At 43.7% G+C, this 11505-nt stretch overlaps 1 protein-coding gene across 1 annotated transcript in view; it reads left to right on the top strand.

Moving 5' to 3' along the window:
- Positions 1-2056: 2056 nt before the first annotated feature.
- Positions 2057-11505, top strand: part of efna2a (ephrin-A2a) — a 63031-nt gene continuing 53582 nt past the window's right edge. The window contains exon 1 of the mRNA XM_026340039.1: positions 2057-3059. Within this exon, the coding sequence (XP_026195824.1) occupies positions 2923-3059 (137 nt within the window). The 5' untranslated portion in view covers positions 2057-2922. The remainder of the gene's footprint in view (positions 3060-11505) is intronic.

Below are 11505 nucleotides of genomic sequence, written 5' to 3'. Positions count from 1 at the left end.
AAAAAATGTCGCAGCATTCGTACTTTTAACGAGTTCAGTGTGTCACTTTGTGTAACCGTGTGCCACCTCTCCGTTTGTTTGCCAAGTCCAAACCCTTGGGATGTTTCTGCTTTCATCGAGTGCTCTGTTCACAGGACTAAATGAAAACATGAGGTAGTGATCCCACGACATCTGGCAACATTTATTTACATTAGTGCTGGGGTCCCTAATCAAGGAAGTACTGGCAAACACTAAGGCCACACACAAATGCAAACCTGGTGGTGGCTGAACAGCGGCAGGCCGGACAAGTAGTTTCTCATGAATATAATTTAGCAACATGTTCAGAACAAGCTATGAAGTGTTTGAGGAAATCTGCTGAGTCTGATGTGGAACTGGGAAAGTTAAGGAATGTGAATGAGTGGTTTGTTAGTCGACGGCTTGAAAAGACATACGTTCATCTGTTTTGTACGTTAGGTTCTGGATGGTAGATGATTCATATGTCTATAATTCATGTCCCCCTTCAGCAGAGTTAAACTGCAAAGCAATCACAGACTTAACTAGCTATAAATTTCAGATTTTAACACGCTTTTAAGGAGGCGTGCGTCACACTCTGGCTCTCTGACCCACATTCATTTACATTTAGGATCACTTAAGAGGCCTTCGTATCTGAATCCACCCAGTGCTGTGTTTAGTCTGTGCAGCTTACATGGGATTTACACTCCCTTTCAGAGTGACACAGGAAAAGCCTGAAGCTGAGGTGAAGGATGCCTTTGGTCTATAGTGGCTTTCCTTAAAAAAGCCATCAGGAGACTTTCCACCTGTTTACATATGCACGCCTCAGACAGATGTTAAATAATTCAGCCACAGAGGCGGACAACATGCAGCTGTATTTGGGTTATGGGGGTGCATGGGTTCTCTCCTTGCCTGAATTGATGCAGCCTAAATTATAGGCATTACTTTGCAGGCGAGAACAGGGCAAAGCAAAAAACTAGGACACTTTGCATAAAGGATCCAAGTGAGAGGCACAATAAGATGGGAAAGATGGAACTGCACAAAGGTTCCGCTTAAAGTGATAACGCAGCCATGTTATGATGGCAACGCTGGGACAAGTCAGTCAGTTTGATTTTGACAAACCTCCTCCTGCAGAGGCCTGGCGGAGCTTGCGCGCTGCAGAACACCCTCCACTTTGCTCGTCTGCTGCGTCTCTAAACTGCTTTTCCCTGAGCTCGTTTTGCCAACGTGATTGCTCTCCATTAAAAGAATGCGAATGAACTCCTTGCAAATAATTTTCTTGAATCAATTCTCATCTTGTTGAGAGTGGATTGATCGTCACTGGAGCTCATTGGGCTCAAGTTATCGACACGTGGTGGGAAAACGCATGGAGCACTTTGTGGAAACAATGTAGTTCCTATATCTTACTCTACTGACGCTGAGGATAAGTGGGCATGTTACAGCAGCAAGGGTGGCAGCTATCTGGAGCTTTATGGCTCACAGGTTTTACACTCGATGCTGCCTCCGCTTGCCCTTTGGGCCTAATGGACACTGATGGAAAACGACTCCAGTGTTCCAGTGATCCATCAGATGCCCTGCTTCGCTCTCTCTCTCTGAGCAAATCCATCAGACGGCAGCTTTCAAACAGTAATGAACTTCGTGAGTGCTTTACGTGCCCGGATCCGGTGCAAATAAACCGCGTTCAGTTAAACAGATGGTCGCAATGGAGATTTAAGTCCAACAAGTAAACAATCAGAAACATTCCTCAAGCTACAACTTGCAGTTCCTCTCTGAGGAACTCCAATACATCATCTTCTGTCCACACACATTTCCACTCCATGTTTTACTCAGAGGCTCAGTCAACTTTCTTGTGCTGAGGCTGTGAATCGCCAGGGCGCAGTGAGTCAGCCAGCTCCGGGTCCCCAGAGGGAGCGCGGCGCGGCGCGGCGCGGCACGGCTACAGACCCCGCCCGCGCAGAAACACAGCGGCGAGGTGGAGAGGGGGGTGGCGGGGCGGGGGGTGTTACTTACGCCGAATCAGGGTGCCGGTGAGTGTTGTTGCCGCCATAGGTGGAGGTTGTACGGGAGCATGTTCGGATTAAAGCTGTGCTCATCAGACGCTCGCTGGATGCGCGGATCAGCGTGACGCACAGAAAGTGAAGGCGCACCGCGACTGGAGTCACATTGGATTAGAGCCAATGACAGCGGAGGGCTCAGCAAGTTGAGGTGCTGCGAGAGCCTGTGGTTGTGTGAGGAGGAGGATGCTCGTGTCTCCGGCTGCTGTAGTGCGATAACTTTGGACTGAAAACAACCGAAAGGAGAGTGTTCGTCTGTGGATGTAATAAAGAGATCGGGTCAAATGGACGTAGTTTGAGGATGTGAGGAGATCTGTGTGGTGAGAGGAGCGAACAAAGCGGGTGCTAGACTCGACGCAAATCTGGGTAAACAAATATGACGGCCGGTTTTGACGTTGTCCTGTGTCTGCCGATGAGCAACGATAGTGCTGAGAGAATTAGGAACCTCGGATGAATTCTGGAGTGTGATTAATTGCATTTTGTTTCTGGAGAGAAGAGGATCTGATCCCGGTGGCGCATCCTTCATCCCCGGCTCCGCGTAATGGGAGAAAAGTTTCGAGCCTTGCAGAGGAGACGCACTCGCAGCATCCCGACGACGACGCGCTCGTAAATAACATGTGAACCCCGCTCTTCTGTACGCGAGAAATCAAGTTTGAAAGTGAATCTCGGCCAGTCCAGTATGACTTGAAACACCCCTGAGGTCATCACAACTAGTTAACGATCCATGAACCGCAGACCCGATTTGTCCAAAGACGCGCAGACGGACATTAATGATCTAGAGAGGATTTGTGCAGCAGCAGCAGCAGCAGCAGCAGCGGCGGCAGCGCAGTGAGAGCCTGATCCCAGTTAAAGAGAGACAGATCCCCCCTGGGTGTCTATGATGTTGTGCCAACTCGGGCAGAGGTGTATGATGGAGGTGGTGGTGCTGACCATCCTGTCCTGGGTGTCCGTGTGGGCAGAGGAGAAGATCATATTTGACAGACACGCTGTCTACTGGAACAGCTCCAATCCCAAGTGAGTTTTAGCAGGAGTTAGACTTTTAGCTACGTGTGTGTGTTTGAACATTGATTATCTACCTGCATCCCTGAAAATAATGACAACCAACCCCAGCATGCAGCTGAACGCTGAAATCTACACACTTGTGTTTGTTTTAACATGCTGTGCCACCTCATCTTTTCCCGTCTGAACCCTTTTTTTCTGCTCAAGCAGTGTTTTGGATGAATATTTAATGAATTTCAAAATAAGCAAGCAAGACGCAAACACAGGCATAAGAGGAAGCGTGTGTGTGTGTGTGTGTGTGTGTGTGTGGATGTGCATGCACACTGGGTATTCGGTTCTGTGGCACAGGGAGCTCCTTTTGTCTTAAACAATGAGGGCATCCTGCCTCCTCTCCTCATCAATGTCTAGAGAGTCTCCGTCTCTTCTCTTCGTCTCCATCACACACACTCCAAGCTTCTACCTCTCTTCCAGTTCGTTTCAGCCACTTGTGCCAATAAACAAAAGTGCACATAACCTATCAGTCAGTTGCGAGCGCTTGAGCAAAAAAAACCCCGGATCCATAAATAAACACAAACACACGCACAAAAGCTTGAACACAACCACACACACACACACATGCACATTAATGCTCTTAAGCACACACACACACACACTGGGTTGTCTTTGGCCGGGTCTCTCTCATTGACATGGGGCAGAGCACACTGGGTCCGTCTGTCTAATGGTTTGTGACAACCTGGCCAGCCTCTTTCTCTTTCTCTCTCGTTCTCAGCCCTTCCTCTTCCTCTCTCTCCCACTCTTCTTTTTTGTTCTACTCGCTCTCTCTCTCCCAGGTAGATAAATAAACAGTGAAAGTGCTCCCTCTCGCTTGCTCACAGCTGAATTAGTCCAAAATAAAGGGTCTGTCTCTGCATCAACCAAACACACACACACACACACACACACTGAGCTAACAGGCCTGTCTCTGACTGCATCACTTTTCCACAGAAGGCTTCTCAAATATTTAACAGGCAAGGGGGAACATTTTCTCTTTTTCTCACTCTCTCTCTCTCACTCTCTCGTTCTTTTCATCTCCCTCTGCTCTTTCTTTCTCACCACACACACACACACACACACACACGTATGAATATACAAACAAACACCTACACATTGCACATGTCAGAGGGTAAATGCAAGCTATACGTTCAGTTGCTGGGGGCGCTGTTATCCCGTCAGGGTTGAACAGAGAAGTTGAAGCAGAAAGGGGACACATCAAAAATGCATTGCTACTAAAGCAATGAATCTCGACTCTGGAGCCCTGGCGAGGTTGGTTCCCCCGGTTAGGCCCTGGCACTGTCATTGCTCATGCTGCGTCTTTTTCTGCACACACACACACAAGTCGCCCTCACTGGACTTGTGAGGTCCCTCCACCGACGACACTCAGTCCTCAACTTTAATCGAAAGCTAAATGTTTTAGTTTTTTCCAGAGTTTATGAGAGACCAGAGACTGACGAAAGTAATAAGAAGACAGACACCGAAGCCGTTCCAGGTCATGAAACATTTACAGGATAATTCTAGTTTATTACTACTTGGGTTTTATTTACAGAGTTTTTGGCCTGACTAGTAAGAAAGCATTCACCAAATCACACACTGTGATCTGGGAATGCTGCAATATTGATAAAAAAGAATTAGGGCAAGAAACACCGAGATCATCCTAGTAAACAAACTCAGAACTGGTAACTGAAAATGACTTTGATAGTTATTCCCCACATTGCAGAAGAAGTTAGATTCAGTGCTTGTTCAAAAAATTTAAAATAGTTGTTTTTAGATTGTTAGTAAACTAATACTTGCTTTTTGTGAGGTAATAGACATCTAGCATCCGGCTGTGATTTAAACGACAGTACTTGTTAAATTAGGATGGACGTCACTCTGCGGTAGAACTGCTAACAATTCAAAAACGTCCCAAACCAGGATAAAAGATTACAGAAAGTACAGTATTCTGTATTTTAGAAACTTATTCTATGAGTTTATGTAAGTGTTAACTGTAGCTGTTACATAAATGTGGAATAAAAACACATTTCCTTGGACATTTAGTGAAGCTGAATTAACACCAATAGTTTGAAAGAATTTTCTACCACTGCCAGACTCTCTATCATCAACTAAATATAATGTTCCAGTGTAATGTACAATAAAAATGACCAAAGCCATAAAATATGAGAGCTATGTTTTCTACCATGACACATTTAATATAGCGAAATATCTCACAGAGTACTCTTCCCACACAAGAAATATAAACCCTGCCCCATTAATACTTGGTAATTCAGTTGCCAGGGACTGATGCTCAGAGACCAAATCCAAAATAATGCATCACATCCAAACAGCAGCTATTGTGTGAGGCAGCAAAATGACACAAACAGCTGCAAATGAACAGCTGTGTGTCTTAATTGATCACACAACATCAAGCTCGCAGCTTGTATTGACCTATCAGGATGCGTTGTCTCCTCTGGTGTTCATCAAAAGTTTGCTCCCATTAAAACAGCTCGAGAAGGGCGTTCGCCACAAGGTCGCAAGTACTGACTTGAAAACTGTAGAATGAACAATCACTCACTGTTTGGTGCTGCCAGGATAAAGTTTGTGTTTGCAAAGGGGAATATAGAAAAACGCGCTGCAGTAATTCAGAGTGAATGCTGATACATAATTCAGTTTCCTTTTTCTTAACACAGTTAAACCATGACTCTAGCTGTAAGGTCTACCTGTGCTACACAGTGGATTTTAGTGTCTTTTCATTCATCACACTTGATTGATCGGTGGACATAACTTTGTTTTTTAATTACAGACAGGCCGGTGCCTTTCAGGTGGACTTCAGTCAAGTTCTAGACTCATCTCAAGAAAAATAAAAGCAAAGGGATGCACACAGGACTATGTTAACACCTTGTCTCTGTGTAGACTGTTGCGCAAAAATACAAATTTTCACATTTTAAAATAAATTAACAATGCAGGAAAATGTGCTATACATGACGGGGTCTGAAAACTTTCCAGAGTGACTGTGAGTTCATCAGATATCTGTATATTGTACTTGGCTCTGCATGGATTCAGTTTGGTTTAATGTGGTGAAGATTTGTCTAAATCTCAATTAGAACGAGGGTGAATTTAGTTTACGATGTGGAACTTACAGAATTCAAAATTACATTCAGAAAATTCTGCATCATGTCTTTCCTGAGACAACGTCCCAGTTACTCTGATGAGTCTACAGAACGTTATTAGAAGCACATTTTAACAAAGTCGTCCCTGAGAAACTTCCATTAATTTTTAAATGTTTTGAGCATAACAACACCAAAGTTACACACCCCGTTCGTTTTTACTGGAGGAATAGTAGAAATTTCCCAAGTCAATATCGCAAAAGCTCTGCATCTTCTTATATGTGCTTTTCTGGGATTTATCCTCATCCATTGGCGTCTTAATAGTTTTTTCCTGCTAATTAATTGTGCTCATGTTTTGGACCGGGTCTGATTAGGAGCACTTTCATCACAGTGAGACTAACCTGGATAAGTCGAGATAAATAAAATAAGTTAAACGTTCCTACTTGAGAGAGGAGGCATACTAAAAATTGGCAAAACCCTTTATATGAAGGTCTCTGGCTCTCAGCAGGCCTACCTCGTTCAAGGTCTTGCTGGATAATAGAAAATGTATGAGATAATCCAATTCAAACAGCTCCAACCATTTTTGGTCACGGCGGGTAACAGCACTCACACACACGCTCGGAGTGTTGTCCATTCTCTTTTTGTGAAGAGATATGGTGGTACTGCACAGTAATGAAGTACCGTAGTACACATTATCACAACAATACTGCAACACGGGAACTGGAAATTCTCCAGACCCACATAAAGAGATTTATGCCACATGCAGGAAAGGAATATAGAGGGGGGGGGGGGGGGGGGCACAGAGACATGTATGCACTTGCACACCAGTGGCAGCTAGATTTAGGTCACAAAATCACACACACACACACACACACACACACATACAGTCGGAATGGGTGTCCATTGAATACAAGGTTAGGCAGCCTCCATTTTTCTATTTACTCTCTGTTGTGCACCCACACACACACACACAGTCAGTGTAAGCTAAATATGGGATACACATGTACACATTTATACACACATGCACCCAGATTGGCTGCCTATTGAATAAAACCCCATCTTTTTTTTTTTTTTTTCCTCTTGCTGGCTGGCACACAAGCGTAAACACGCAGACACACACATGCACACACACTGAGCCCCCTTCTGGCTCCCAGGCCAGCATTATAAAGCTTGCAGGTGAGGGGCTTTGTTCACCCCGAGCAGCTAATGTGCTCAGAGCAATGGGCTCTTCTCCATACACACACACACACACACACACACACATACATACACTGGCTCAATGGTCCAGAAGGAGCACCTTATCTAATCCCATGGTTTATCCTTCAAAAGACTTTCTTTTTCCTTTTCTTCTTTGTTCCTCCTCTCTCTTCATCTCTGTGTCTTTGAGGAACTCCATGTCAGTGAGAAGTGCCGATGGTTGACGACACTCATACTATGGGACAGAATCTATCTCCTTGGAGACACACACACACACACACACACACACACACACATTCTCCCACACAGCCTTTGAGGAAGAAGTGTCTTATGCACCAAGCACCCACACACTCATACATATACTGCAAACAGAAAGTTTAATATGCACGCACACACATCATAAACACGTCGTCCGCACACACAACCGGCACACCACAAGTCCTTGCACATAAACCCACACACACTGTCTTTCTGCGGTGTCCCCTGTGGCGCCCAGTGATATGTGTAGTCACCAGCACTCCTTCCTCGGTCCTACCACACACATACAGACGCACACGCGCACAAAGATTTGCATCCAATTTACATGTAGACTCATAGTCACCCCCGCTCAGTTACTGACAGTTTGTCAGACTCAAACCTGCCCCTGGGTTAAATCCATCTTCCAGTGCCACCACCACCACCCACTCCACCTCTCTTTCTCTCCATCCTCTCATTTCTCTTCCTTTCTGTCTTTGCGTCTCTCTCTATCAAGCTCTCATCTTCCACTCTCTCTTATCTCCCTTTTATATATATATATATATATATATATGACTTGTTTCCTCCCTCTCTCATCCCTTAGGACATGGTTAGCATGTTATTCTTGTACAGGACCGTGCATTGTCCACATTGCCTTAGGCGGGCTCTTTCTGTACACACATAAAGCAGCGCTACATCAGACTACATGTTCTTGGTATGACCTACATGACTTGATCATGTAGTGTGCAATGTGTTTTTTATTTTTATAAATGTCAGGACTGTATTGGCTGTGTAGAATCCAGCGCCTCTCGCACAGAGTTAAAAATGATACTTAGTGTAATTAAAGTCAGGGCTCCTACCTCGCAAATTATTTCTCCCAGCTCAGCAGGAGAGTCAGTTGCATAACACGATCTAGTGTAGCTGATCTTAGTCATCAGCACAGTTAGTATTATGATTGGCAGGAGGAGGTCATCTACATTTTTAGTGGCATTGGAGTGGAACAGTTTGCTGAAGGTACATGCGTGGCCAATTCCCTTAGTTACAGTAGGAAAATCCAAAATTGGAGCAAAACGCTTGTGCATATCTTGACTACAGAGATGTTATTTTATGTTCAGCCAGGGGAGAGAAAAAATACAGTGATATCATATGGAGCTTCTGCATGTATGATGAAATAAAAGCTCACATACAAGCGCTTAACAACACATAATGAAAACTTGTGTAATTGGAGATCCTGATTCTGAAAAACATAGTTGTCATGTTCCAAAATAGAAAAGACAAAAAGACAAACATTTCCCTCCAAATAACTGTAATTTTCCATCACACTTTTGTTCCCTGTGTGCTGCTTTATTCAGTTTTGTTTATTTACAGTTACAAGAAAAAGTAAGTGCTTTTAGTTTCCTGCTTTTCTGCTTAAATAGGTCATAAAGACAAACTTTTCTAGTTGTTATTCTTTCTTCCTCCAACACCGACGAGCTCCGTCAGTGACGTTAAATCTAATATAATGTCATCAACATGTGGCGTCATGCAGGTGCAGCTACAGGTGACCCCTAGGTAAACAACACCTGCAACTTAGCTTACTTACCCGGAGCATCCCACAGACAGACCTCCAGACATGTACAAAGAAATCAAGGTGAGCGTTTCAGTGCTTAATGTCATCCAGACAACATGTCGTCTTTATGTTCATATATTGAAATGCTCCTGTTAGCGTCCACAGAGGCTAGGCTAGTTAGCTTGTTTTTGCTAACATGAACTCAGTGACGCTCTTAACGTTGCTACGCAACCGACGTCACCGCCCAGGTGTGCGTTAGCCGTGTGCTAGCTCAAGTCAGGCTCAGTATAGAGCTATTTATTGCTTGCGTTGTTTTATTTTTCACATTTGCACCTTAAAATAGTCTGTCATTTTTTTTCTTGCATCATATCGAAGTATCGAGTATCGCAGAATATTAGTGGTTTTGCTACTGACTACCATGTAGTGGTATTGTTGGCCCTGTGAAGCAGCTAAGCTACAGCAATGGGGTAAGCTAAATGCTAACATCACTATAACCAGCATATGGTCAATGGCAAATATCACAAGACCCCATGATGGGCCAACACCGGCACCTACAGTGCCAACACCACTGGCTAAAAAGTGTCATCCTGGTTTAACAAATCTGCTCAGTAGACCATTTTTTACAATGAATACAGGTGTAGCTGATTACATAAACGATGGCTGTGTCCCACTCAGGTGTTGCAGAGGTTGGTTCAGTTCACGCTGGCTCACTGGCACTAAACCTTTAATGTGATGAATGTAATTACACCTGGGTGATTTTTATGAGCCTAGGTGACAGACAGACCTACTGTGAGTCTTTCTGTCTTGTTGTAGACAAAACTATTACTCATTTTAAAGCATTAGAGCAGATGCAGCCTGTGTTAACTAGTTAAGATGTAAATGTTGCTTTTTTTTTTTATTGTCCACCACGCTAGAATAAAAGACACCAGATGGTAGTTTCAGTTGTATCTCCTTTTTCTAGTGCCTAAGAGGAGCATTTTTATATCACTGTGACATTAGTGAAGTGTCTGCTAGGAAATAAACGATCAAACATTTGAAACAGCCTAGAAGCATCATAGAATTTATATTTTAATTGGGATGCAAGCTAAAAATCAATGGCATGAATTTTGTATTCCTAATGAGGTTAGTGCTGAATATGTTCAGAAAAAGCACAATAAAACAAAATCTTATCGTAAAGTAATTGGAGCAAACACTGTTTTCTGTAACTTTTGATAGTAATACATTTCGATTTGTCTTCTATTTTTGCCACATATTACACTAGATGTTCAAAACATCATGACAAGCTGATGGCAAAACAGGCCCCATGTGCTAATTTGCACTGTCAGTCAGGTGTCACACACTCCATCGTACATGTAACAGTTCAAACAGAAAATCGGTGTCAGATTGAGAAATATCTCCAGTTCCATGATTTTATTTCTCTGCAGCAGTAATATCTTCCCTTCACTTTAGGATTAAGGATTTTCTTCTTTCTGTTATTAAGGTAGAGGTTTAGCATCATAATCCTTGTCTTAGAAATGATTTCATTTTAAAGTAGGTTTCCCAAAAAAAGCAACTGAAACCACACCACTCCCATGCATTTTTTGTGAATCCTGCCTCCGAGTGTGTCTGTGTATGTTGCAAAATATCATCACTTGATCTGCCAATAGCAGAGTAATGATCTGTTTAGTATGTCAGCAGCACAGCGCTGCATCTGTGATGTAATATGAAATGTTTACTTAACTTCCACCCCACGTTTGATTGTTCATGCAGAGGAGCAGGTTGAAAGAATGAGTAAGGATATTACGCTGCAGTGCTGCTGATTCTGTTGCTACCTTCCGCTAATGAGGTTTGCTGATGATAATGACTATGGCAGTGATGGTGATGATGATGTAAGCGCTCCGAAACAACCTGGGGAGATCCCAGGAGTTGTTGTTTTAATGAAGAGAGAGAGAGAAACAGTTTGAGCCGGAGATAGAGAAAGTCACTCAGCCGGGAGTTTTAAGAAGAGGCGGAGAGGCCAACAGACAGGATGAAAGAGTGAAAGCATGAATAAGAGAGGACAAAATGGAGAGATACTAGCCTAGAATATGAAAGATGCCAGACTGCACTCAATACATGGTGAACAATGGCCATTGTTATTCCTGCTTCATCCTTGTTTCTGCTCCCCTCTAATACTTTTCCTCAGGTCCCGACTGGTTGTGGTGATTGTGTTAGCCAAGCGAAAGAATAGGACTCTTTCAGTTCTGTCTGCCTGATACTCTGATGGGACCCCGGCTGTTCAGCCTTCATATAGACCAGCTGGAGACTGATAATAACACACAGAGTACTGTCTGGCTACGCCTTGGACTGGCCCTGAGAGACAGAAAAGACAAAAATGTAAAAGAGA

The sequence above is a fragment of the Anabas testudineus genome, chromosome 22 (assembly GCF_900324465.2).
Source record: "Anabas testudineus chromosome 22, fAnaTes1.2, whole genome shotgun sequence".
Classification (NCBI taxonomy): Eukaryota; Metazoa; Chordata; class Actinopteri; order Anabantiformes; family Anabantidae; genus Anabas; species Anabas testudineus.
Note: the sequence above shows the minus strand (reverse complement) of the source record. Positions and strands in the feature narration are given on the sequence as shown.